Source organism: Tyto alba, unplaced genomic scaffold, assembly GCF_018691265.1.
Source record: "Tyto alba isolate M040663 unplaced genomic scaffold, T.alba_DEE_v4.0 Super-Scaffold_27, whole genome shotgun sequence".
NCBI lineage: Eukaryota > Metazoa > Chordata > Aves > Strigiformes > Tytonidae > Tyto > Tyto alba.
The window spans coordinates 17,759,433-17,782,732 of record NW_024881301.1 but is presented as its reverse complement, the minus strand read 5'-3'; the positions used below and the strand labels follow the sequence as shown (position 1 = coordinate 17,782,732).

General features: G+C 39.0%; 1 protein-coding gene across 1 annotated transcript in view; it reads left to right on the top strand.

The window, feature by feature from the left end:
* CD226 (CD226 molecule) overlaps nt 1–23,300 on the top strand; it is a gene marked incomplete at its 5' end in the record, with an annotated part of 35,641 nt that overhangs the window by 4,503 nt on the left and 7,838 nt on the right. Inside the window, 2 exon segments of the mRNA XM_042797862.1 lie at nt 4,267–4,269; nt 13,116–13,442. Of these exon segments, the coding sequence (XP_042653796.1) occupies nt 4,267–4,269; nt 13,116–13,442 (330 nt within the window).

Here is a 23,300-nt window from a genome sequence, read left to right as displayed (position 1 = left end):
TTTCCCTTTAGAGTAAAGGTGTCTTTATAAATTAAAAGTCCACTGTGGTTACACTTTTTCATGTGATTAAAGATGTCATAGAGTAAATAAAAGATCACAACAGATTCGCAGTGTATGAGATGGCAAAATAATACTGAAGAAACTCTATTTAGGACCCCGTTCCTGGCTTATCTTTGGTTGCAGAATAGCAGAGTTCACCCTACTGTGGTCTGGGTGGGGTGAACATAATTCTTTTTCAATCAGGGACAAAAGTTAAAAAAAAAAAAAAGGAAAAAAAAAATTTAAAATGAGCAATGGCTGAGCTGTCCTAAATACCTGAGATACCAGGAGACAGAGTAGGTTATAGCACTCATTACAGATGTCTTTTCTCAGTCTATTATCCTCATTGCAGCACTGGCAAATAGAATACCCTAGAAGTGATAACAAATTATCACTTATATAATTTTTTTGATGTAATTATTGTAGTAATTGATTTTTTTTTTTACTAGATGTGGTCTCAGCTTAGTCTTGGGGCTTTATCAGAATACATAATAAAAAAGTTAGGACATATTTTGTTCTTTTTACATTAAATTTTGGCTAAAGATTTCTTATGACACCTATGAAATAGGTGAGAAAGAACACTTGCAGACTGCACAACGTTATCCGTGTTTTCTTTATTGGCAGTTGCTGAAACATACTGACAGAAAAGCAGTAATACTTGGGATATTATATTGGAAACTTCACATTTTATGTAGGTACAGTATATCCTTAGAAGTGGATACAGTGTTGAAATTCTGTGCCATAATTGCGAAGAACTTGAGAATATGTTCTGCCACTGTTACACATGAATATATTGACAAAAAATAGTCTAGTTATCCCTCAGGAAAATATTTGCCATGTGGGTGAATCTGTTGCTTCTTTTTTTCCTGTAGTGTGAACATATAACAGTTTTCAGAACTGAATTCAAGAGATTTTTTTCCCTTAATGTTCCCACATTTTATGAATTACAAATAATCCTGCACTAAGCAGACAAAATTCATACTATCAGAGAAAGCTCCTTGTACAATTTTTTTAAGATGCAAAGATTATGTAGGAATAGTCAGTAGTTTTATTTCACCTTAATGAACAGTTTAAGGATGATCTGTAGTTTCTTATATACAGAATTTCTGTATATTTTGAAACTTCTGTTTATTTTCTCAGGAGTTTTATGTCAGTTGGTACTAGTTTGACTTAAAAATTCCCATGTTATGTTGTGAATAGAATGGAAAATATTCTTCTGATGTTTGTAGTGACTTTTACACCCATAATGTGAATTATGCAAGTTGCATAATTTGTTGTTTGTTTTTGGTTTTTGTTTCAGTCTTGGTGGTATATGATTGGAAATTGTTATTTTTTAACTTTTTTTTTTTTTTTTTTTTTTAATCATGAGTACATTTGTGTTTCTGTCAATCAGTGACAATGGACCATTTGCTCAGGGGATATGTTTTGCTAGTGACTCTGAATAAGAATGGAAGTTCGTTAATAGAGTATTTAAATGCCAGATGTATCATGAAGTGCTCCCATATTTTAAATAGAGTGATCAACCTCTTCTGTGATAGCAGAGACCGAGATTTTCTATTCTTAGCTAGTGTGATGATATCCATGCCACTCAGCACTTACTTCTATATTAATGTTCTTCTGCCTGCCAAAAGCAGCACGTTGCATAGATTTTTTTCAAGTCCCTTTTCACCTGAAATAGCTTGCTTTCTATTTATCTCTGTCTTAATTTAGAATGTGATTCATAGGTCTACAGTGAAAAATTATCAGCCCTTTAAAGCACATGGAAACAAGAACTAATTCTGAGGGATCTTTATTCTTCAGCTCTTAGACTATGAGCTCCCCAGAGCAAGAACTATCTCTGTATCTTACAGTGTCAACCACATTGTCAGCACCTAATTAGAAATCAAGAAGATGGAGGAAAGTGAAGCTGCCTTTTTCACACTTCTGCTGTGATTATTGACCTGTTAAATGCTGCTTTTCCTGCTTTTTATCTTCGGGTATGAACTAAGGGTTGGATACCCCTTCAGTATAAAAGACTAAGGGAAATAAAACAAACCAGCCCTGTTGGGAGTAGAGCAGATATCTCCTCTTCCTTTCTGAAAGAAAATCTTAGATCAAACAGAATTATAGGGTTGTGAAAAACTCAGACTAGAAGAGACATTCCAAATTCATCTCATCCATCTCTGTGTTCTGAGGCAGGATAAGCATATTTGTATCTTCCCTGACTGAGTCCCATGTTGGAAATGCATGCATAATACTCTTGTGTAGTCATTTTAGCACTTAACCAGCCTTACAAGGAGATATTTTTCCATTATGACTAACCTAGATATCTCTTGCTTAATACTGACTTTATTCACTGTAGAACTTTCTTTGAAAAAAGAGGAAGGCTCTCATGTTGACAGCCTTCAGTCATACCTCTGTATGAAACAACACAGTTCTTCTAAATTTTCTCCTTAGTTCATGACTTTAAATTTAATCATTCTTGTTTTCATCAGAATTTTCTCCAGTTTATATATAACCTTATTAAAATAAGATACGTAAAAGGAAAGACTATGTTCCATCTTACATGATGGTCCAATCACATAATGTCTCAAACATCCAACAAAGAACTTTGGTAAACAAAATGGTCTCCATGGAAATGCTGGCACTTTGAAGGGCTGTTGTAAGAAGAGACGGTCCCACAGAGGTGGGACCACACTTTTCTGAGGCGGGACCACACTTTTCTGAGGCTGGACTTCCCTACCTTGGTCAACTCCATAAAGAAACAATAGAGAAACCATTTCAAAAACTCATGTTCCAGGAAGACAGGGCAGACATTGATCATACCTGGAGGGAGGGGGAAGTATCTCCCTAATGACCTCCAAGCCACTGACCCATTTCCATAAGACTCTGAAGGTACAAACTACACATGCACCAGGGCCAAGAGAACACTAGAAGCATAGACTGTGCATGATACTTAATTAGCCTAATGATTCCAAGCACCTGCCTGGAGGAGGGGCAAGGGATTATAAAATGACACAGATTGAAGCCCCGAGCAGTGGTACCTCTCCGGAACTGGACCTCTAGGCTGGCTGGACCAATGCAGGAACAAGGAGTGGTAAAATCTTTCCTTTTTGTCTCTCTCCCTTCCTCTCTTGCCCTCTTTGCTTTCTTCTCTCTCTTTTTCTCTCCCATTCTCTATCCCTGTATCCCTGCATACACAGCCAAGCTTGTTGGGGCATGTTTACAGCTTGTTGGGGTATGTTGTAAGATTTGCGGTTCATTGGTCTAAGCTGTGGGGTTTACTGCTTGTTACAGAGGTTGCAAGGCTTACTGATGAAGTTTCATGCCAGTATCTGTTGTGAACAAATAAAAGTTAAGATTCCAAGTTGAAGAATCCCTGGTGTCATTTCACCTTAATCTTGACCCAGGAATCAATGAATGTGAGTCGCTGTCCCAAGAAATTGGGATGTGACATTTTACCACTGCTAAATGAAGCAGAATAATACCTCCTTTGTCTTGTATATGACTCTCAGTTGACATACCCCAAAAAATTTGTCTTTTGGAAGTAATGTGGTAATATTTTTGAATCTATTTGGCTAGCAATCAGAGCATCCAAATCCTTTTATTCAGCACTGGGGATTTTTTGACTTTTTTTTCTTCCTATTTTCTTTTTTTTTATTCCTTACCATTTTGAATGTTTGGTTAGTTACTAAGAATAATAATACTGCTATGTACTCTTGGTTACTTTGTTTGCATTAGAATATGCTATGTTAAGGAAAAAAGTTGTAACATTCAGTATCATGAGGACTGCTGTGTTTTTACCAAAGTAAGATAAAATTAGAAGGGTTGTTTTATATGTTCCCTATGAGCATTGTTTTGATGAACGTGCATTGCATGTCAGCTGGACACTACAGCTATTAATTGACTTGTTGTTGTGTGATAATTTGGGGATGACTCTCTTCTCATCTGTTCATCTACTGACCCAACCTGCTGTCTGGGGAGATTTGCTGCTTGCTGGTGTAGACTCTAGGATGATGCAGAGAGGCTGCCAAGACTTGCCCAGTCCTCAGGCTCCTGACTCCTGTGCTTTTCCACACATACATCAAAGATGAGTCCAGGAGAGACATGAAGCACATCAGCAATAACTATGTGATGCTGCTGGTGGTGATCAAGGAGGCTTAAATTGTGTCTCCTTGATACTTCTGAAGAAGGGAAAAGCCCTGGGAAGAGGACATGTATTCTGTGGGTCAAGACCCAGTTGCGTAGCTGGTGTCAATAACAACGTGTTACCTTTTAACACCATGGACCCTTTTTGATGATCGGGGACTGCTAGGAAGAGACAGGATCCACCTGAGCATGTGGGAGAAAAGAGGAGAGCTTTAACAGGAAAGTGAGATGACAACCCACAAATGAGCAAGAAAGTGGATTGGACTGACAAACAAATGGTGTGGAATTATATGGACAGAAAACAACTTGAAATCAACAAATCAGGACACAAGGGTGACTATTCCAAGTATGTCCACGCAAATAAGGAAATGCTGAGGGCACACATTGTGGGGAAATTCTCTTACCGTTTCTGGGAAATCAGCACAACTGGGTGACCATATGAAGTGTCTGTACACCGGTGAACACAGCATGGGCAACAAACAAGGAATTAGAACTCTGTGTGCAGTTATAGGTATATGTCCTGGTTTGGGCTGGAATAGAGTTAATGCTTATTTTTGGTAACTAGAATAGTGCTGTGTTTTGGATTCAGCATTGGGTTTGGCATGAGAAGAATGCTGATAGCACACTGATGTTTTCAGCTGTTGCTGAGATTTCAAGGACTCTCTGACTCCCCATGTCCTGCCCGTACGCAAGGGCACAAGAAGCAGGGAAGTAGCATGGCCAGAGCACCAGACCCAGATTGGCCAATGAAATTTTCCGTATCATCTAACATCATGCTCACTATATAGAGGAGGGGTGGTCGGGAAGGGGCTCTCTCTCGCTTCCAGGATTGCGATTGCAGGATCTTGGTATTTCGGGATCACCAGCTGGGAATGGGCTGGGTATTGGTCAGCGGATGGTGAGCAATTGCACTGTGCATTGCCCATTTATATTTTCTATTGCTGTTGTTGTTTTCATTTTATTACCATTATTTAACTGTTTCTATCTCAACCTGCGAGTCTTCCTTTACACCTCCAATTCCCATCCCCATTCCCAGGTAAGGGGGGAGGCTGGGTGAGTGGCTGTGGGGTGGTTGGCTGCCGACCAGGCTCAAACCACAACAGGCTACAATCTCATTGAGATCACCAAGACATGGTGGGATGGCTCACCTGACTGGAGTGCTGAAATGATTGGATACAGGCTCTTTAGAAAGGGCAGGCTGGGATGGTAGGGCAGAAGAGTTGCCTTTTATATGAGAGAGCAGTGGGAATGTAAGAAGTTTTGCCTAGGCATGGATGATGATCCATCTGAGAGCTCATGGGTCAGGATTAGCAGGCAGATTAACATGGATGATGTTGTTGTGGGTGGCTGCTACTGCCTGCCTGATCAAGGTGATCAGGTCTGATATACATGAGGCCTCCATCAGACAACTGGAAGACGCTTCACATTCTGTGGTCCTCATGGGAGAGTTCAACTACCTGGTATCTGTAGAGGAGCAACAAGGCAGGGCACAATCAATCTGGTAGGTTTCTGGACTGCATTGATAACATCCTCGCTCAGGTGATTAAGTAGCTGAAGAGAGGAAGCACTCTGCTCAACCTAAGACTTGCAGAGAAGGAAGAATTTGCTGGGGTTGTGAAGATCAGGAACAATCTTGGCTGCATAGTAGAGATCATGATCCCAAAAGAAGGAAATAAAAACAAAAAAGCTGTTTCAAAACTCTGGGTTTCAGTAGAGCAGACTTTGGCTCGTTCAGACATCTTCTTGGAAGAATCCCAAGGATGGTGGAGAAAGGGTTTTCAAGGCAAACCTCCTCCAGTGTTCCATCCAGACAAGGAGGAAATCAAACAAAAATGCAAGAAGGCCTGCATGGATGAACAAGAAGTTCCTGACTAAACTCAGACATAAAAAAGAAACACAGATGTGATGGAAGGAGGGGCAGTTGACCTGGAAGGAACTTTGAAACATTGTCCAAGCATGAATTGGTGCAGGTAGGAAAGCTAAATCTGACCTGGATTTGAATTTAGTGGGTTAATTTTTTTTTTTTTTTTTGGGGGGGGGGGCAAGTATTGCCTTACCTCTATAAGCCAAAAATATTTAATGTTCTCAGCTATTATTCCCTAATTCAGTGCCATTGCAGCCACTACTGGGAAACTCAACTAAAGTATGGTATTATCTCTAGTTTCAACCATAATTGTGGTGACACCCAGTTGTTAAATCCAGATGCAAGAGTTTTATAACAGTTTTTTGTTTCTGAAAGTGTAAATGTGATGGATGAAATTTTGAGATAACGGAATTTGAAATCATTACAGGATGCAATTTCAGGGAAAAATGGAAAGTGTACAATGACAGCTTTAAAAATATTCAAAAATAAGGAGATAGTATTAATTTATGTAGGACAGGCTGAATAATATTTTATTTGGGGAAATACAAGTTAGGTCATGAAATGGACAGAGGTAGGTGAAAAGCAGAGGTTAAAAGGAATTATGGATTCAGGTAGTTAAACTTCCAAATACTCTAAAGGCAATCACTAAGAGGTGATTAATATTTTACATTCTGAAATATTTCTACCTGCAGAACCTCTTTCTGCTGCTTATATTTCTAATGATGAATGTTTCTTTCAGCTGGCCTGTCATACAGGATTCTAATTTATAACTTCATAAGGAAAAAAAGAAATGGAAGAGAAACGTTTGGTAAAACATACTGATGATATATTGATTTATCCTATTTTCTTACCTGACACTAATCTGTATAACAAACTTATTATGAAATAAACTGTATCTTTCCTTCTTCACCAATATATTTTCAGTCCATAAAACAACCCATTAAAAGTAATAACTAGGATCTGAGATGAAGGGCAGCAATTCCTCACAGTGCATCCTCATGCTGTACTCCTGCTGTGCAGCTTGGGTGTGTACCCTGTCCATTGCCTTAACAGCCTTGGCTTTCCCTCCTGAGAAACACTGGTTCAAATAATTGTCTTTAGGAGCCATTTTGATTTTTCACTCCCTTTCCCTTCCCCTCTTCCCTGCCTTTTTTCTTCTGTGTGGCTTAAAACATGATATCCTCTGCTCTATTTCAAGTCTGACCCTCAGGAACTTTGTGGAAGATATGAACAGGTAGGCACAAAGGCACACACACACACACATGCACTCATGCTGTGACATGCAGTTTCTCAGTATAGCATTTCTCTTCATCCACTGTGAGACAGTGCAGGTCATTTACAATAAGTGAAGGCTGAGCACAGCATCCTGGGCCACCCCTTCTGTCTGCTCATTGAACTCCTATGGGTGGGAAATTCCCTTCATCCAGAACAGATGAAATTCCTGGAGAGGATGAAAATTTGAAATTCTGGCCTCTTATACCTTCAAGACTCTCCTGCAAGTGAACCCTGTCATAGTGCATTATATACTTTTATCAGATGACTTCTTCCCCAACAACCAGATTCTCCTTGCTGGAAGTTCATGAAATTTTATACCTGAAGAGAGGATGATTTTCTCACTATTATTAGTACTGTACTTTTTCTCTCTCCCTCTCTTTGGCTTCTTCCTTTTCTTGCATTCTAGGTAACTAATGTTCAAATTAAAAGAGTAAAATAACAACAAAGATTAGTGGAATATATGTAAACAAACTGGAATTGGCAGGTGAATTACAACTGTAGGCTGTGTTTATAATGTTATGTAAAATTAATAATTGGTACAGAAAGATTCACCAAATTGTCACAATATAATTTAATATCTATTTAAAAGGATGGTTTAAGTATATAGGAGTATAAATACTTCCATTTTAACTTTTATGATCCAAATAGTTGCTATTAGAAAAATGCATTCTTTACAAACACTACTGATTTCTGAGTCTGATTGTAGAACTGGTGTCAATAGTGCATGAGAAATTAAGATCTTTACTGGTCCAACTAATTTAACAGATATTCATCCATGTTCCCCTGTCTCATCCAAAAAAAAAGGACAAAACCATTTTTTCAGAAACTCAACAAAATTGTGTGGCATGTTCTAACACAGTTGGAAGACACTGGTTTAGAAGCTAAGTATAATTCCATATTTAACCTATTCAGGAAGGGTGAAGGGGTCACTCTTGAAGTATTTTTTTTATCTACAAGCTGATTTTCTTGGTGAAAAGAAGAGCCCCAGACAAAGTTCATCTTCATAAAATTTTAAACCTCTTTTTCATCTGCAATTTGTTTTGTCACTTCTTATTATAAGCAGAGGAAGAAGACTGTGTTTGTATGTGGAGCTTCAGCAAACCATGTGGGACCTGGGAACCTGTCTCTGCTGTAGAGCTAAGCTAGCTTTACAGTTTTGAAAAATCTGCTAAAGCCATTAGGTATTTCTGATGGGGAGCATTACTTCCTAAGGGTAGCTACTTTGAAGGTAACTCTGTTACTATCAGACTGAACAGTATGAGCCTGTCCTTACCTTGTGGTACCTGGAAGCACATGGAAAATGTCTGTGTGTGGGGGTGGCTGAGGATAGAGTGTGACTCCTCATGTTTGTGGCTCGGCAGCGTGTGCACTTTCCTGCAGCACCTGATGTAAGTCCCTTTGTATAAAGCTAGCTCTGGTAGTACTTAACCTCTGCTAAGCTTTAAGCCTCAACAGAGATGCAGAAACATGGTAAGCTAGAAGAGTGTTTCAATACATTTTATTTCACTGTGCTGAATTTTGCCTTTCTGAAGTTGCAGAGCTGATATTGAAGTATGCTTCTTGTTTTCTTTGTATATGGTTTTAAACCGGGAGGAATGCATAAGATTTATGCGTAGTCCAGACCGAAACTCTGGAACCTTGTGTAAAATTATAAATCTGGTACTGGCAAAACTTGCAGAGAACAGTAAATGAAATGTCATAGATATCGATTTTAAAAATTAATAAATGGGCTGAAAACAAGTACAGGTATCTAAGCAACTTTCATCTCAGGAAAGAAAACTATCAGAGACCAAAAGAACAAAAAATAAAATATTTGAAGTGAATAGGACAGGAACCAAAATGTAGAAAGTCTAAAAAAGTCTACCCAAAAGAATAGGATCAAACTTTTACATATCATTTATTTTGACTTTTAATTGCATGTAGCAAGAGCAGGAGGGGGAAAGAATAAGAAAAGATTACACCATTATTTTATTTTCCTTCCAAAAAGCATTTCTTAATTTCAACAATTTCCCTGCTGCAGCATTTGAGTTCAGTTTCTCAATCCTTTAAATCCTGGGAATTTGTTTTACACTCTTTTATACCTCTTTATTTCTGAGATTTGTTTTCCAAGAAAAGTATATGTAAGATTATGTTTTTTAAAACTATGAAAGCTTACATTTTTTTCTCCTTTAAATGGCTAACAGACCTAACGCAGATATAAATGTGTATAACTGCAAAATATGATGCGATAACATACTGCTGAAAGAGATGCAGGGAGGATATCAAACACAGAGCACTTCTTTATTAAGCAGAGACAATGGACCTACCACGAGTGCAGTCACCTCCTCCTACTTTCTGTCCAGGAGGCAAGCTGACGTGGCCATGGCAGGGGCAGAGCAGGCAGCAGTGGCAGTCACTGGAGTGAGCAGCCAGTAGGGAAAGTCTATTTCTGTCAGATGCACTGATAAATTCTTTTTAGCATTTCTGAAATGTTCACACATGGTGTGTCACCTTGCTTGTGCGTGTGAGGGGGTGAAGGTGTGTGGGTGTGCTTTTTTCCCATAGAAGTATTTCTCAGAGTGGGAGGTTCTCATCCCACGTGTACCAGACTGAAAGCAAAGAAACTGTGTTCAGAAAGGTGCTAAATAAAGAGAATGGTTGAACAGAGGAGAGGGAAGATGAAAGAACTATGCTGATGCTGGTGTCAAAATAAAACGGGACAATTGCTTAAAACAAAAGCCTGCAATACTTTAGTGTACTTGGAAGATTTAATTAACTGTGTAAGCCTAAGTCTCCAGTGTTTGTGCCTTACATAATCATTTAAATTGTGCAAGGTGTCATGTTGTAAGAAGGGGAGAGATTTACATCTTTCATCAAGAGTGAAAATACCTGAATGGTGTTGCATACTGTCAAGTAAAATACACAGGCAAAGAAAAAAAATGTGTCATGATGTCTGTGTTTGAAAATGGTGGTTATAGAATTTATGGTGGCCAAGAATCTCAATATTATTTCTATTTTAATTTGTCTGTTCATATGCAGTTCTCACTATTAACATATTATTTATTATTTATATACTAGCAAATTATACAAATATATCAAGACTTGTACCTGGAAATTCTTCACTGAAGTTGCAAAGCAACCTTAGCTTTGTAATGTACCTATTAGAGTATACTACACTATGTTGTAGTGTTATATAATATCAGAAACCTGGGATAGATTGTTTGGCAAATACAACACATGAAGTTAACTAAGAAATTGTAAGACAGAATGGGTTTTCATTATTTTGGTGGAAAGTGTTTTATCTTATATTCACAGTTCACCATATGTGTAATGTACACTTTTTCTAGCAACTGTACAGCAGAGCAATGGGGAAGAAGGCTGGTTGTTGGCTGCCTTTTGGGTCAGGTGGGAATCCTATGGAAAGTGGGAGGTAGCATCTTCATATACATAATTTCTGTAAAAAGCATGTTTAGATAGGAGACACACCCAGAGTTCAGGGTCAAATTGGCATGAAATGAATAGGAAAACAAGGATGGACCCAGGAGCAGATGAGGAGACTTCAAGGTTCCTAAGGAGAATGCAGGTAACTGTAGGGCTTGTTCATAGCAGAAGACTGAACAAAGAAGAAGACAAGACTTCTCAGGGAAGAATATGTGGTTTATTGTAAAGCAGGCAATTGCTGGAAGTTAGTGATCTGAAAAGTGGGACAGGAGGAAAGGATCTGACCTCTGAGAATATGATGTGCAAGAAAGAGAATCGATTTCAATCACCTTTTCATTTACCCCTCTTCTCTAGCAGATCTGAATCTGAATCTGCAGATCTGAATTTGCAGGGTATAAAAACATTGCCCGGTTTAATGTAGTGACTTTTGAGGGGCTGCACTTCCAGGAACATGTTTTGCAAGTGTAGAGTCCCATCATAGTTGTCATTTAGTCTAATTTGAATAATACTTAGACTTCCATGAGTAAATTCTTGCTGGAACAAGCCTGATATCTTAAATGATTATCCAGCCTTGACAGTTGTCTTTAGTAATGGAAATTTAGCTGTCTTTGGCAAGCTGTCCAAGGAGTTAATTAGCTTCACTGTATTGTACCTTCTGCTTAGTTTAGTGAATTTATCTCTCTTCTGTCCTTGTCTGTCATTAACTTTCTGTATCCTTGATTGCAGTCTACATGAATCTTCAAGTTCTTCATTATTCTTTTTTTAGGCAAACTCATTAGACACAGCTCCTTTTGTCTTGCAGCATTTTAATATTTTAATCATACTTCTGGTCTCCAAAGTTAGAGGGAATGTACTTTTTCTGTGTTGTGTTCCATTGATAAAAAATTGTAGGCTAGACTTTTTCATTCACCATTTCACAGAGACTGCACAAGTCTCAGAGGTCACAGATTTCCACAGTGAAATCTCCATCCTGTCAACATGAATGGAATTATTTATTCCTAGATTCAGGGTACTGTACTTGCCCACATGAAATCCTACTACTCTTTGCACCTAGCTTAGGAGGTGAGCTAAGCCACCCTATATTGATTTCTCCAGTACCTATGATTTTGACTATCCTGACACTACTAGCATTCAAAGAAATAGAGTCTACCAGCATTTTTTGTCCTAAGTTTTTGATAAACATCATATCAAGGAGGATCTAAATCTAGCTCACTCCTTCAGCATGTTCAGTTCCACCCAGAGTTATACTGCAACAATTCAGTCCCATGAATGTAGCTACAGCTTAATTTTTAAACTTTTTTTTTTTTTATATAAACAGATTTTAATGCATTTAAGGATTGTATTTTTTTCTGTGCAATTTTAATTTTCTGTCTCTGCTTCCAGTTTTTGCCATAGATAGAGGCAAACACATTAAAAATACATAGTAGTGACATTTTTTGACTTAAAGACATTTAATAAAATAAAAGGAACTCATTGAAGAGCTTGAAAGATGGCTCCTCTTACAGTGTGGAAAAATCAGTCTGATCATTAAACTTTTTCAACATTAAAGTCTTCAAAAAGATGACAGTGTTAGTCTTAACTTATAAGATATAGGCATTATACCAAGTGGCTATTGAATGCTCTGAATATCAGGAACATTGACAATCCGTCTACTGAAGATTTTTAAATGTTTTTTCTTAATTTGTAAGCAGTTACTTCTATTACTAAAAACAATAACTCAGAGCAGGGGGATTTCAGTCAAAATTATTTAAGATATAATGTACCTGTGGTTTATATGTGGTGGAAGTCTTGAATTTGTCTGCAAGTCTCCTTTCATACCACAGTCTGACTATCATACACGTTTTTCCCAAGTGGAATATATGGATGGATAAGAGTATTTTTGTTTAAGTGGTGAGGTTTGTGAATGGGATAATTGTAGTTCATAGTCTGGAACATCTTTTAACAGAATTTACTAATGCATGTCCTGAGGGTCACATCAAACCATTTTCTTATTATAATCAGTGTGAAAGCAGAACAATACTATCACAAATTTAATTAGAATTGCCCCATAATTTAGGCTGTTGAATATTTGCTGAAACTGTTAATTAAATGCTCATGTACTCAAAATGTATAGAGTACATCAAAATATATAGTGTACTCAAAATGTGTATTGCCTTCCTGCACTGCCATTGCAGCTTCCCAGTTCCATAAAGACTGTTTTGTCTAAGTGTGCACAAAAATATAGTCATGGGTAGTTATAAATTATATTTTTCAATATTTCAAATTATTTTAATATCTTTCTTCTGCAAGTCAATTTTATTAATATTTTCCATACAGGAATTGTTGATACTAAACTTGCCTTGAGTGAATTATAATCACTGTTTTTGTTGTTTTTTGTGTCTTTCAACAGATGCTTTTGAAGTATCTGAGAAACAAAATAATCCCATGTTTACCAAGCCAGGAGGAAATGCTTTTACTTGCCCTTATAAAATTGGAGATTCAGTGCAGCAAGTGAAGTGGGAAAGGATTAAAGCAGATTGGGTAGATATTGTTCTGTGCAGCTTGTCAGGAAAACAAAGCTTTGGTTCAAATTTCAAAGAGCGTACACTGGTGGATTGCTCTGATCAGGAAAACTCCATGATTGTCATTCAAAACATTACAGATTCTGACTTTGCAACATACCGCTGCCTAGCTACTGGAATAAACACAACCTGTGTAAGGAGTTTTACTGTGGCTGGTAAGTAAAGGAGGAAGTGGTGAATGTTCTCACATTAGGATGTTCTGAGGCACTCTTGCACTCCTACCCATATGAAATAACTCTTCAGTAACAAGTGAGGGTTTATTTAAATAACACATTCCAAATAGCAGCAGTGAAAAAGACAGTAAGGTTAACAATTAATCTCCTTTACACAGAAATAAGTTGGTTTTAAGCTTGTCTGATCTCATTATAGGACTTTAGGCCTGTTTGTGAGAAACTGGTTTGATGTTAGGAAGGAGACATTTAGGAAGAGGAGAGACTGCCCGAGTCTGCAGGAAGACACGGGCATTCTCCCAGAGAAGGCACAAGGGGAATTTTTCACTAGCACAGTGCACTGCAGGGTCCTGGGGACAACACCTAGCCTCCAACAAAGGCAAGGAGCACACTCTCAGCTGAAAATGTAAAAAAAAGTAAGCTGGCCTCTGCCTTGGTCATGTAAGGAGTTTCTTTAAGAGGAGCCGAGAAGTTCTCTAGGTTTTTCTGTCACTATTGTCACAGTTTGATTATAATGGGAGCTTCGGTCCCCACATGTAGATAGTTAGAATAAAATTTCTCAAACTGTGAGCTGAATCCCACCTTTATTTTCTCTTATGACTGAAAAAACCCCCCAAAAAACAAACAAACCTACTCAGTTTTGGTTCTTCTCTATCAAATGCTCTTTGATGATATAGTTCTTGTACCACCCCGGTCCTTCTGATGAAGCATGCAGTCGTTGCACTGCCTTTGTTCCTGGTAATACATGAATGTTAGTATACATATCCTTGGCAGTACTAAATGCTGTAGCATGGGGTATAAAACTTCAGAATATGCTTAATCTGTAGTATAGTTATTTGAGAAATTGTGGATATGCTCAGGGAAAAAAATGCTGATCTGCTTTACTCTGGATACTTGACCACAAGTGTTTATGAAATTGAGCAGAATGTGATAAGAAAAGAGGTACCAGGACAAAAATTAATCTCACCTCTGACAATTTCAACATTCAAATTTCAAAATGTTAATTATATTCATATAATCAAGCATGTCCAAATTGTAGAGCAATAGAAATATTTGCTATTTACTCCAAGTGCAGTTCTTCTCATGCCAAAATGAAAGCAAATAAGTTGTAAAAAATACAATAACTTTAAGAATTATCAGTCCTACCTACACTAACTATTTCTTCTCTAAAATGTTTAGCTTCCATGCTTCTTTTGCTCTTGAAACAAATCCTGTTTATCATTTTTAGTTCTAACAATGTCAGCATAGTTATGCCTGTTTATTGGAGAAAAAAAAGTATGAAACCATCGAAGAAGCTGAAGTACAGTATGATTCTGAAAACACCCCATTGTCTCCCTTTTAAGCCTTCAGTATTATGAAGTGCATTTTGTTGAATTTTCGTTTATTCCAAAGCAAGTGAAATGTCAATTATTTTCAATTATTTCTCTAAAGATTGGATTTGTTTCATAGCACTGTTAATAATTTCAGTGAAATGTGGAATAACACTAAGAAGAAAGGACCAACAGGCCAGGTGTCAGCTCCCACTGCAACCTGTGGCATAACCAGTGAAGTCTCTCGCAAGCTCATGAGTGACTTACTCTGCTTGATGCAACAGCTGTGGCTTGAATAAACCAAGCAGGGACAGAAACTTGGTATGCTATGTTTTTGTGTATGTTCTATCAGTTCAGTCACACCATTTTCTTTGGCTTAGCATTACGGCTAAGTCATGCTCTAGCTTGGATTTGCTACCAAACTCTTCCAACATTTTTAGCCTGTTGGTGTGATTCTGCATGGGTGCTGCAAATCTTCTCACCTAGCCCAGTTCCAGAGAAGTTTTGACATACTGAGTCTAGGAGCTGGGAGGGAGGATCACTGCACTGTAAACAGTAACAGGGAAAATTCTTTTTAAGTTGAGAGAAAAAGGAAAGATAGGAACCTTTTTTTATTTTTGTTTTGAGAAGCTGTTGTTGAGAAGATGCCACAATTTTTTGAAGAGAAGCAATCTTGAGTGAAAGGCAGTAGAAATAAGATCACAGGATTATTTGCAGAACTGGCAATAGTTCTAAAACTGCTGATTCTAAAGAATATTATCTCTCCAAATTTAGACCTCTTCCTGGCATTACTATGTCCCAGGTGCAAAATCTGGCATTTGTTCCCTTCATTCACTAAGCTGGTGACATTATCATAGAAGGATATCGAATTAGTTAGACAGGACTTTCCCTTTGTGAACCCTTGTTGACTGTGCCGTTAAATGTCTTTCAGTAGCACCCAGTATGATCTTCATAGCATCCAGATGAAAAGCAGGGGACTACTTGTCCACTCATTGAAGGTTATCATACAGTCCTTCTGAGCTGGGAGGAGACAGAAGTACTTCTGTGCCATAGAATACAGACAGAAGATAAGGCTGCAGAAGGGGGTGAGGAGAATTGGGGTAGAAGTGAAATTGGTTTCCTTATTTCTTCATAAATTCATCCAGTATGTACAGAGTATATGAGACCATGTCTGTGGGCCTCTACTCAACAAAGCACCTTACTCTGGGCATGAATGTATTTGTGCTACATTTCTGCCTTTCAGTTGTGGGCAAAACTATTTCAGTGATGTCTAGTTAGCATATCATATGTGCAAGTCCAGCAAAGTATGTGACAAGCTACATGAAGATCTTTACAGTGTAGTTCAAATCTCTTGTTAAAACAAATAACTGTCTGGCTCATCAGTGCTTCCTCTTAAAAACCAAAGTCAGTGCATTGAAGGTCGAAAACCTTCCTGCAAAAAGATTTCACAATCTTGCAGAGAAAATGCCAAGGATACGAAGATATGGGAGAGAGGGACATGTTGTCTAATACTTAACAGAAATCGTACTGATGCTGAAAATACACTTAATAGCCTCCCGTCAGCATATCAGCTTTGATGAGAACACAAGAGCTAAAGAGACATATGACAAGCCTCTGACATATTTCTGCAAAATCTTGAACATTATGTTAAAGTCAGTAATTACAAAAGGTTTTGTATAGTTGAAGAAAACAAATGCCTCAGGAAGGCTTTGCTCACTTCAAATCAGAGAAGGCAAAAGGTCTTTGAGTTGTTGTTGGTTCTAAAAAAAAAAAATCTAATGATTTTTCTCATCCAAATTTAACTGTCAGTCGATAATCTCAGCTTTCAAACTCATTAACTCAAGAGATTATTATCTTGACCTGATAAAACTGAAGGTGAAACTTCAGGAAAAGAAAAATGAGGTCTGGAGTGCTTAGACTGAGAGTGAGGATGTTGCTGGAGTCTGGAATTCTATTCAGCTTCACCTACCCTTAATGATAACTAAATACAAGATTTCTAAAATGCTTATTTGTTGCTTACAGGATGTTTTCTCCTTATTTCTGTAAGTACTTACTGCCACAGATAATGATTTTCTGTGGTGGATAGGTAAATATTTGGAAAAAAACCACATAATTTTTCCTGATTTTGAACATAGCTATATGCACCATCCTGTCATTTTAAGTACACAGCTGTTGAAAACATGTTGGAAGTAGAGTGATTTTATATACTGTTATAATACAAAAGGTATCAGTTTTTGTTATCAGGCAGACTTCTCTGTTGTGTCACATACGTTCAGCAGTATAAACTTGAGGGAATTTTCTTTTTTCTTTCCAGTAAAATAACATTGGAATTCAATGATATGACCCTTCTATAATCAGTATTTTTTGTTATTCATATCAATGAGCATATTAATACTGAATAAATATACTTGAGCAAGTCTTAACTTGTATTCAGGCTAGCCAGGTAAGAAGCTGTGAACCTGTTTGATCCAGGAGAGAAAGGCCATCTGGTGATGGCTCAGCAGTTGGTTAGCTGGGATTACTGTTAGCAACACTGATTGTTTTCCTTTGCCTAGGAACTGAGCATATTACTTTCTTGTCTACCCAAAGTGAAAGCTCTTCAGGGCAGCTGTGGCTTCATCTTCAGATGCTATCTTCCTCCATACAGTGAGCATAACATTAAAGAGGGACTAAGTTAAAGAGAGTCTTTTATTCCCTGTTCACCACTTAATTGCTAGTGTTTATCTGAAACACAAGAAAAAATTTTGTGGCCATAAGATATGACCACCATCTCTTGCAGTAAGTATTACCAGAAGCATTACTCCTTTTCCATCCCAGGGCATCCTCACATTTTTGTTCTTCTTGTTTTGTTTTAGCCCTACATGTTGAGAAACTAAAGAACATACAGGAAATATTTTTTTGGTAGGTAACTGGACAGAGTCATACCCAATGCTTACCTCATCAAGACATTGTTGACATATAGGGTCATTTGAGACTGCTAGAAATTGATAATATTATCTGTTTCCTGTAGTAGCTGATACTGCTAGCCACAAATACACTATGTACAGAAATGTTTACTACATACTATTTGTGTTTGCTTGTTTTTTGTGCTGATTAGTCTCAAATCTGCAGAGTGTTAGTGCAGAGATGCAACAGAGAAGCAGGAAGGAGGGCACTGTGTAGGGCTGCAGAAAGATTACTTGAAGGTCTGTGGGTTAACCCACTTTTTTTTTTTTTTTTTTTTTTTAATGATACCACTAACCAAGTTCAGAATTGTGGCAAGAGAAAAAATCATAAGTATTATAAATGCTTGTTAACTGTACTGAGGATTTGTGTTGTGGGCTTCCTGTGTAACTTTGAGTATATTACCTCTGTTCTTTCCTCCAGCTTTCTTCACCTCGAAAATGAGAATAATATCACATTACCTCTCCACAAACTTGATCACCGTAAGACTACACTGATTCATGCCTTGAAGCTGTTGTCTTGCATGTGTCTACCCTTTAGTTACTACATGTTGCTCCTTAACTTCATTTGAAGGTGTGACTCCATACTGAAGAAGTCAATGTATTTTAATCAAAGTTACTATTAATGTAACTTTTCCTGCTTTGGTTGTAATTCTCAAATGTAATGCTTAGGCTAAAGCAAATAGGGCAAATTTTCTGGCATCAACTTCAAAGCAAGTATAGTACTAGATTATGAAAAATAAGCAATCATAACGGGCAATTTATTATTATTATTATCACAAATTATTATAATTATTATTATTACTTATTTAATTATTAATTATTATTATTTTCCTTTCCTTTTGCTGTCCTATTAAGCTGTCTTCATCTCAACCCACAAATTCTAGTTTCTTTTCCCAATTGTCTCCCATCCCAATGGGTGGGGAGAATGAGCAAGTGGCTGTGTAGTGATTAGGTGACAGCTAGGGTTAAACCATAACAGCTGTTTTTGGTGCTTAACATGGGGCATGAGAGGTTGAGATAATGACAGACCTGACCAGAGTGTGTTAAAACAAATTTTTATATAAGCACTAATTATATTAGTTTCATAGTCACTGGTCATGATATTGATATATTTGTTGTCAGAGTTGTTGTACTTGTTCTCAGAGTAACACCTTACTTGCTGCCAATGTTCCCTGTAGTGCTGCTTATCACATCTGGGGGCAGGATTAAGGTTATCATTTTGCTGTACTGTGTGACACTGGCTTATTATATGATAAAATTGCTGGTCGTGAGATTAATCTGGTATTTGTACTCAACGTTGCCATCATCTCTGTACTTCAGGAGCCATCTATTGGAAACTATTAATAATTACACCATTTACCTTTTGTCCTTGGAGAGCCAGTCTATGGGGGAGATGCCTTCCCCCATCTTACTCTTCTCCTCCAGGGTAATTACAGTAGCTCTTGAGAATTTTTAATATCCCTGGGATGTGCAAACCAGCACATTCTTATTGCTATGTCTCCTGGATGTGTTTCAGGTCTTGGTTAGGGTTAAACAACTATTTAAGAATACCACTCAGAGATCTGCCCTGAGGCTAGATTGTTCTGAGTGGCAGAGTGTGTGGGATAGTATGGGCAAGTGCTTAGGACAGTGGTCACCCCCACTGTTTTGGAACTTCAACCCTGAACAAGTGCGGAAACCTGAAAAACTAGTAAAATATTTGGAAAAATGTATGCTGTCACCCTGGCAATTCCAGAGAGACACAAATCACTGCAACATGCTGAGGCCTGGCCCATGCCTCCTGAGCCCTGTTCAACACTATTCAGTACCCTCAAGTAGAAGAAAAAGTCTCTGGATTTGATGACAAAACGACAGGCACTGCAGCTACATCAACCCTGGCAACAGGCGCTGTGGCCATGCAAACCCTGGTGACAAGCACAGCAGCTGAATCAGAGAACCAACATGTGCCAGTATCAGTAACCTCTATACACAAGAAGAAATATTGGAAATTGAAGCCAGCTTACTTAGCAAGGGATTAAGAAGCTTCTCCTAAGAGGAAACAGCAGGAAGAAGTGGATCAGGTAGACTACTCTGGATCAGGGCCACTATGAGAACGGGAGGAGGAAGAGGAAGAACTCATAAACAAGGCAGTAACCACACAATCCCTCTCCTTAAGTGAGCTGCAAGATATGCAAAAAAGATTTCAGCTGTCATCCAGGCAAGCATATTGTCACATGGCTGCTCCAATGTTGGGATAACAGGGCCAGAAGCCTGGAATTAGAGTATAGGGAAGCCAAACAGTTGGGATCCCTTTCTAGGGAAGTGAGAATTGATAAAGAGACTGGAAGAGGGTCACAGGTCCTCAGCTTCTGAAGGAGACTCCTGTCAGGCATGAAGGAAAGGTATCCCTTTAAGGAAGATATTATATGTCACCCAGGCAAGTGGACAACCATGGAAAGAGGTATCCAGTACCTGAGGGAATTAGCCATGCTGGAGGTGATTTATGATGACCTGGACAACAAGCAGTTATTCAAAGGTCCAAATGAAGTGAGGTGCATGTGACCCACGTGGCAGAATATTGTACAGAGTGCACCATCATAATATGTCAACTCATTGTCAGTAATGACTGGGAAAGACAGAGAAGGACAAACAGTGAATAAAGTGTCTGGCCAACTCTGAAAATACAAAGAAAGTCTCTCTTCCTCTCTCCTCTCATCTGTGAAGAAACTGGTCCAGGAATTTAAAGAGGTTAGATCCTATTCCCCACCTGTATGGACCAGTATCTCAGCTATTAGGAGTAAACATTCCTCTGCTCAAGAGAGGATATAGTGGGCACACACCACAGGCCACCCTGTGGTTTTATCTGTGTGACCATGAAGAGGACATGAGGAATTGGGATGGAAAATGTATCTTGACCCTAGAGGCATGGGTACATGCGTTGCAAGGAAAAACTGTATTGGGTTTGTGTGTGGCAGGGTTTTGGTAACAGGGAAGAGGCTACAGCAGTGGCCTCTGTGAGAAGCTTCTCAAAGGTCCCCCAGCTCCAACTCAGACCCACCTCTGGCTAAGGCCAAGCCAGCCAGCAATGGTGGCTGTGCCTCTGTGATAACGTATTTAAGAAGGGGAACCTGAGAGGAGGAGTTGTGAGGGAAACACCTATGCAAAAAATGAGGTCAGTTGTAGAAAGGAGGAGTAGGAGGTGTGCCAGAGCAGACTTCCTTTCAGCTTGTGGTGAGGCAGCAGACTGTTCCTCTGCAGCCCATGGAGGCCAACGGTGGAGCAGTTGCCCACATGCAGCCTGTGGAAGACTCCATGCTAGAGCAGGTGTCTGTGCCTGAATAAGGCCATGACTCTGAGGGAAGCTTGTGCTGGATCAATCTGTTGCTGCAAGGAATGCAGCCTGTGGCAGGGACCCATGCTGGAGCAGTTCATGAGGTGTTGCAGCCCTGTGGGAAAGACTCATGTCAGAGAAAGTTCATGGAGGACTGTCTTCTGTGAGAGGGATCCCATGCTGGAGCAGGGGAAGAGTGTGAGGAGTCTTCCCCCTAAGGAGGAAAAGGCGGCAGAAACAACGAGTGATGAACTGACCACAACCCGCATACATTTCCCTCCTGCACCACTTGAGTACAGGTGGTGGAGAAATCAGGACCAAAGCTGAGCCTGGGAAGAAGGGAGAGGTGGCGGGAAGGTGTTTTTAAGATGTGGTTGTACTTTCTCAATATCATACTCTGATGTGATTGTTAAATTAGTGTCGGTGGTGTTCAAATTAAATTGATGTTCTTTTTTTCCCAAATTGAGTCAGTCTTTTGCCTGTGACCATAATTAGTGACTCATCACTCCCTGTCCTTGTCTCAATCACTGAGTCTTTTGTTATATTTTCTTCTCCCCATCTCAGTGGGGGGGAAGTACTGAGGGAGTGGCCATGTGGTGTTCAATTGCCCTCTGGGCTCAAAACATGACAAAAAAAATCACAGAAGAGGGTTCTTTCAGGAAAATTGCTTCTCCAGTCTCCAGTGGGTAGTTCCCCAGACAGAGTAGAAGGGCTGATCTTATTTTTGATCTTGATGAAGTGACTTCTGATTTGTCTTTGCAAGAAATGAGTAGTGAATACTATGACCAGGACTAGAGGGGTCTTGCCTCCAGCCAGGTAGAAGAAAGGGACAGCTGGCTTTACTGGGCTGTGTGGATTCAGTGGCCTGGCACATCAGACCCATCAGAGTATAAGGCTCTACTAGACACTGACGCACGGTGTACCCTAGTACCACCAAGCTATAAAGGAGCAGAACCCTTATGTATTTCTGGAGTGACAGGGAGATCCCAACAGCTAACTGTATTGGACGCCAAAGTGAGCCTGTTTGCCAATCAAGCTGGTCCTGTCCAATCCAAAATTTAACGTACTAAAGAAGGGGACAAAATCCCTGTAGTGCACATAAAAAAAAAAATATGCTGGGGAAGACAGTCTGGGATATTCCTGCTTTAGGCAAAGGCAAACTCATCCATGGGATTGCTTTTGTGCAAGCAGTTGGGTGCACTTGGTGGGTAATGTGGAAGGATGGGAAAGTGTGATATGTACCTCAAGGGGATCTGATTCTGGGTGATAATAGCCAATGATATGAATTGTATGATGTTAATAGCTATATAACACTGTATGTTATAACTACTATGGTTTTTATAAGCCATATCAATGGTATTACAGTAAAAATTACCAAGATTAACAAATAATTAATTTTGATGAAACTGGGAAAAGTGCAGCAATGATAGAACTGGACAAGCACAGCTGTGGTGGAACAAGAACTGGGTTCAGCATGTAGGAATCCAATACCACACACCAAGTCTCCTGTCCTGAAGGACTACTATGACAGATGGAGCCCAAAGTCATAGACTAAATGACCCCAATGGCTATTTTAGAGGGATGGCCCATAGACTGAGGGAATTATAGCTGTGTATGCATATCAAAAGACAGGAAAGGATGTATTGGAAAATGTGGGACCTGGGCATAATATAAATGGTATAGAATAAAGGGTGGATATTGTCCTGGTTTCAGCTGGGATAGAGTTAATTTTCTTCCTAGTAGCTGGTATAGTGCTGTGTTTTGGATTTAGGGTGAAAATAATGTTGGAAACACACTGATGTTTTAGTTGTTGCTAAATAGTGTTTACACTAAGTCAAAGACTTTTCAGCTTCTCTCCCCACGCCACCAATGACTAGGCTGGGGGGCACAAAAAGCTGGGAGGAGACAGACAGGGCAGGACAGCTGATATTCCATACCATCTGACATCATGATCAGTATATAAACTAGGGGGAAAGCTGGCCAGAGGCTGCTGTCGGGAAGTGGCTGGGCATCAGTTGGTGGCTGGTGAGCAATTACGTTGTTCATCACTTGTTTTGATATTCTATTTTTTTTTTTTTTTTTTTTTTTTTCCCCCTTTTTTTCTTCACAATTCTCTTCCCCCATCCCACTAGGTGGGAGGAATGTGCAAGCAGCTGTGTTGTGCTTAGTTGCCGGCTGGGGTTAAACCATGACAGCTGTGTTCACTCAACTTTGGTCATCTCAGTCACAACTTTCATAAGAGCTAATTCAGCGTAACAAAGGTGATTTAGAAATAAGG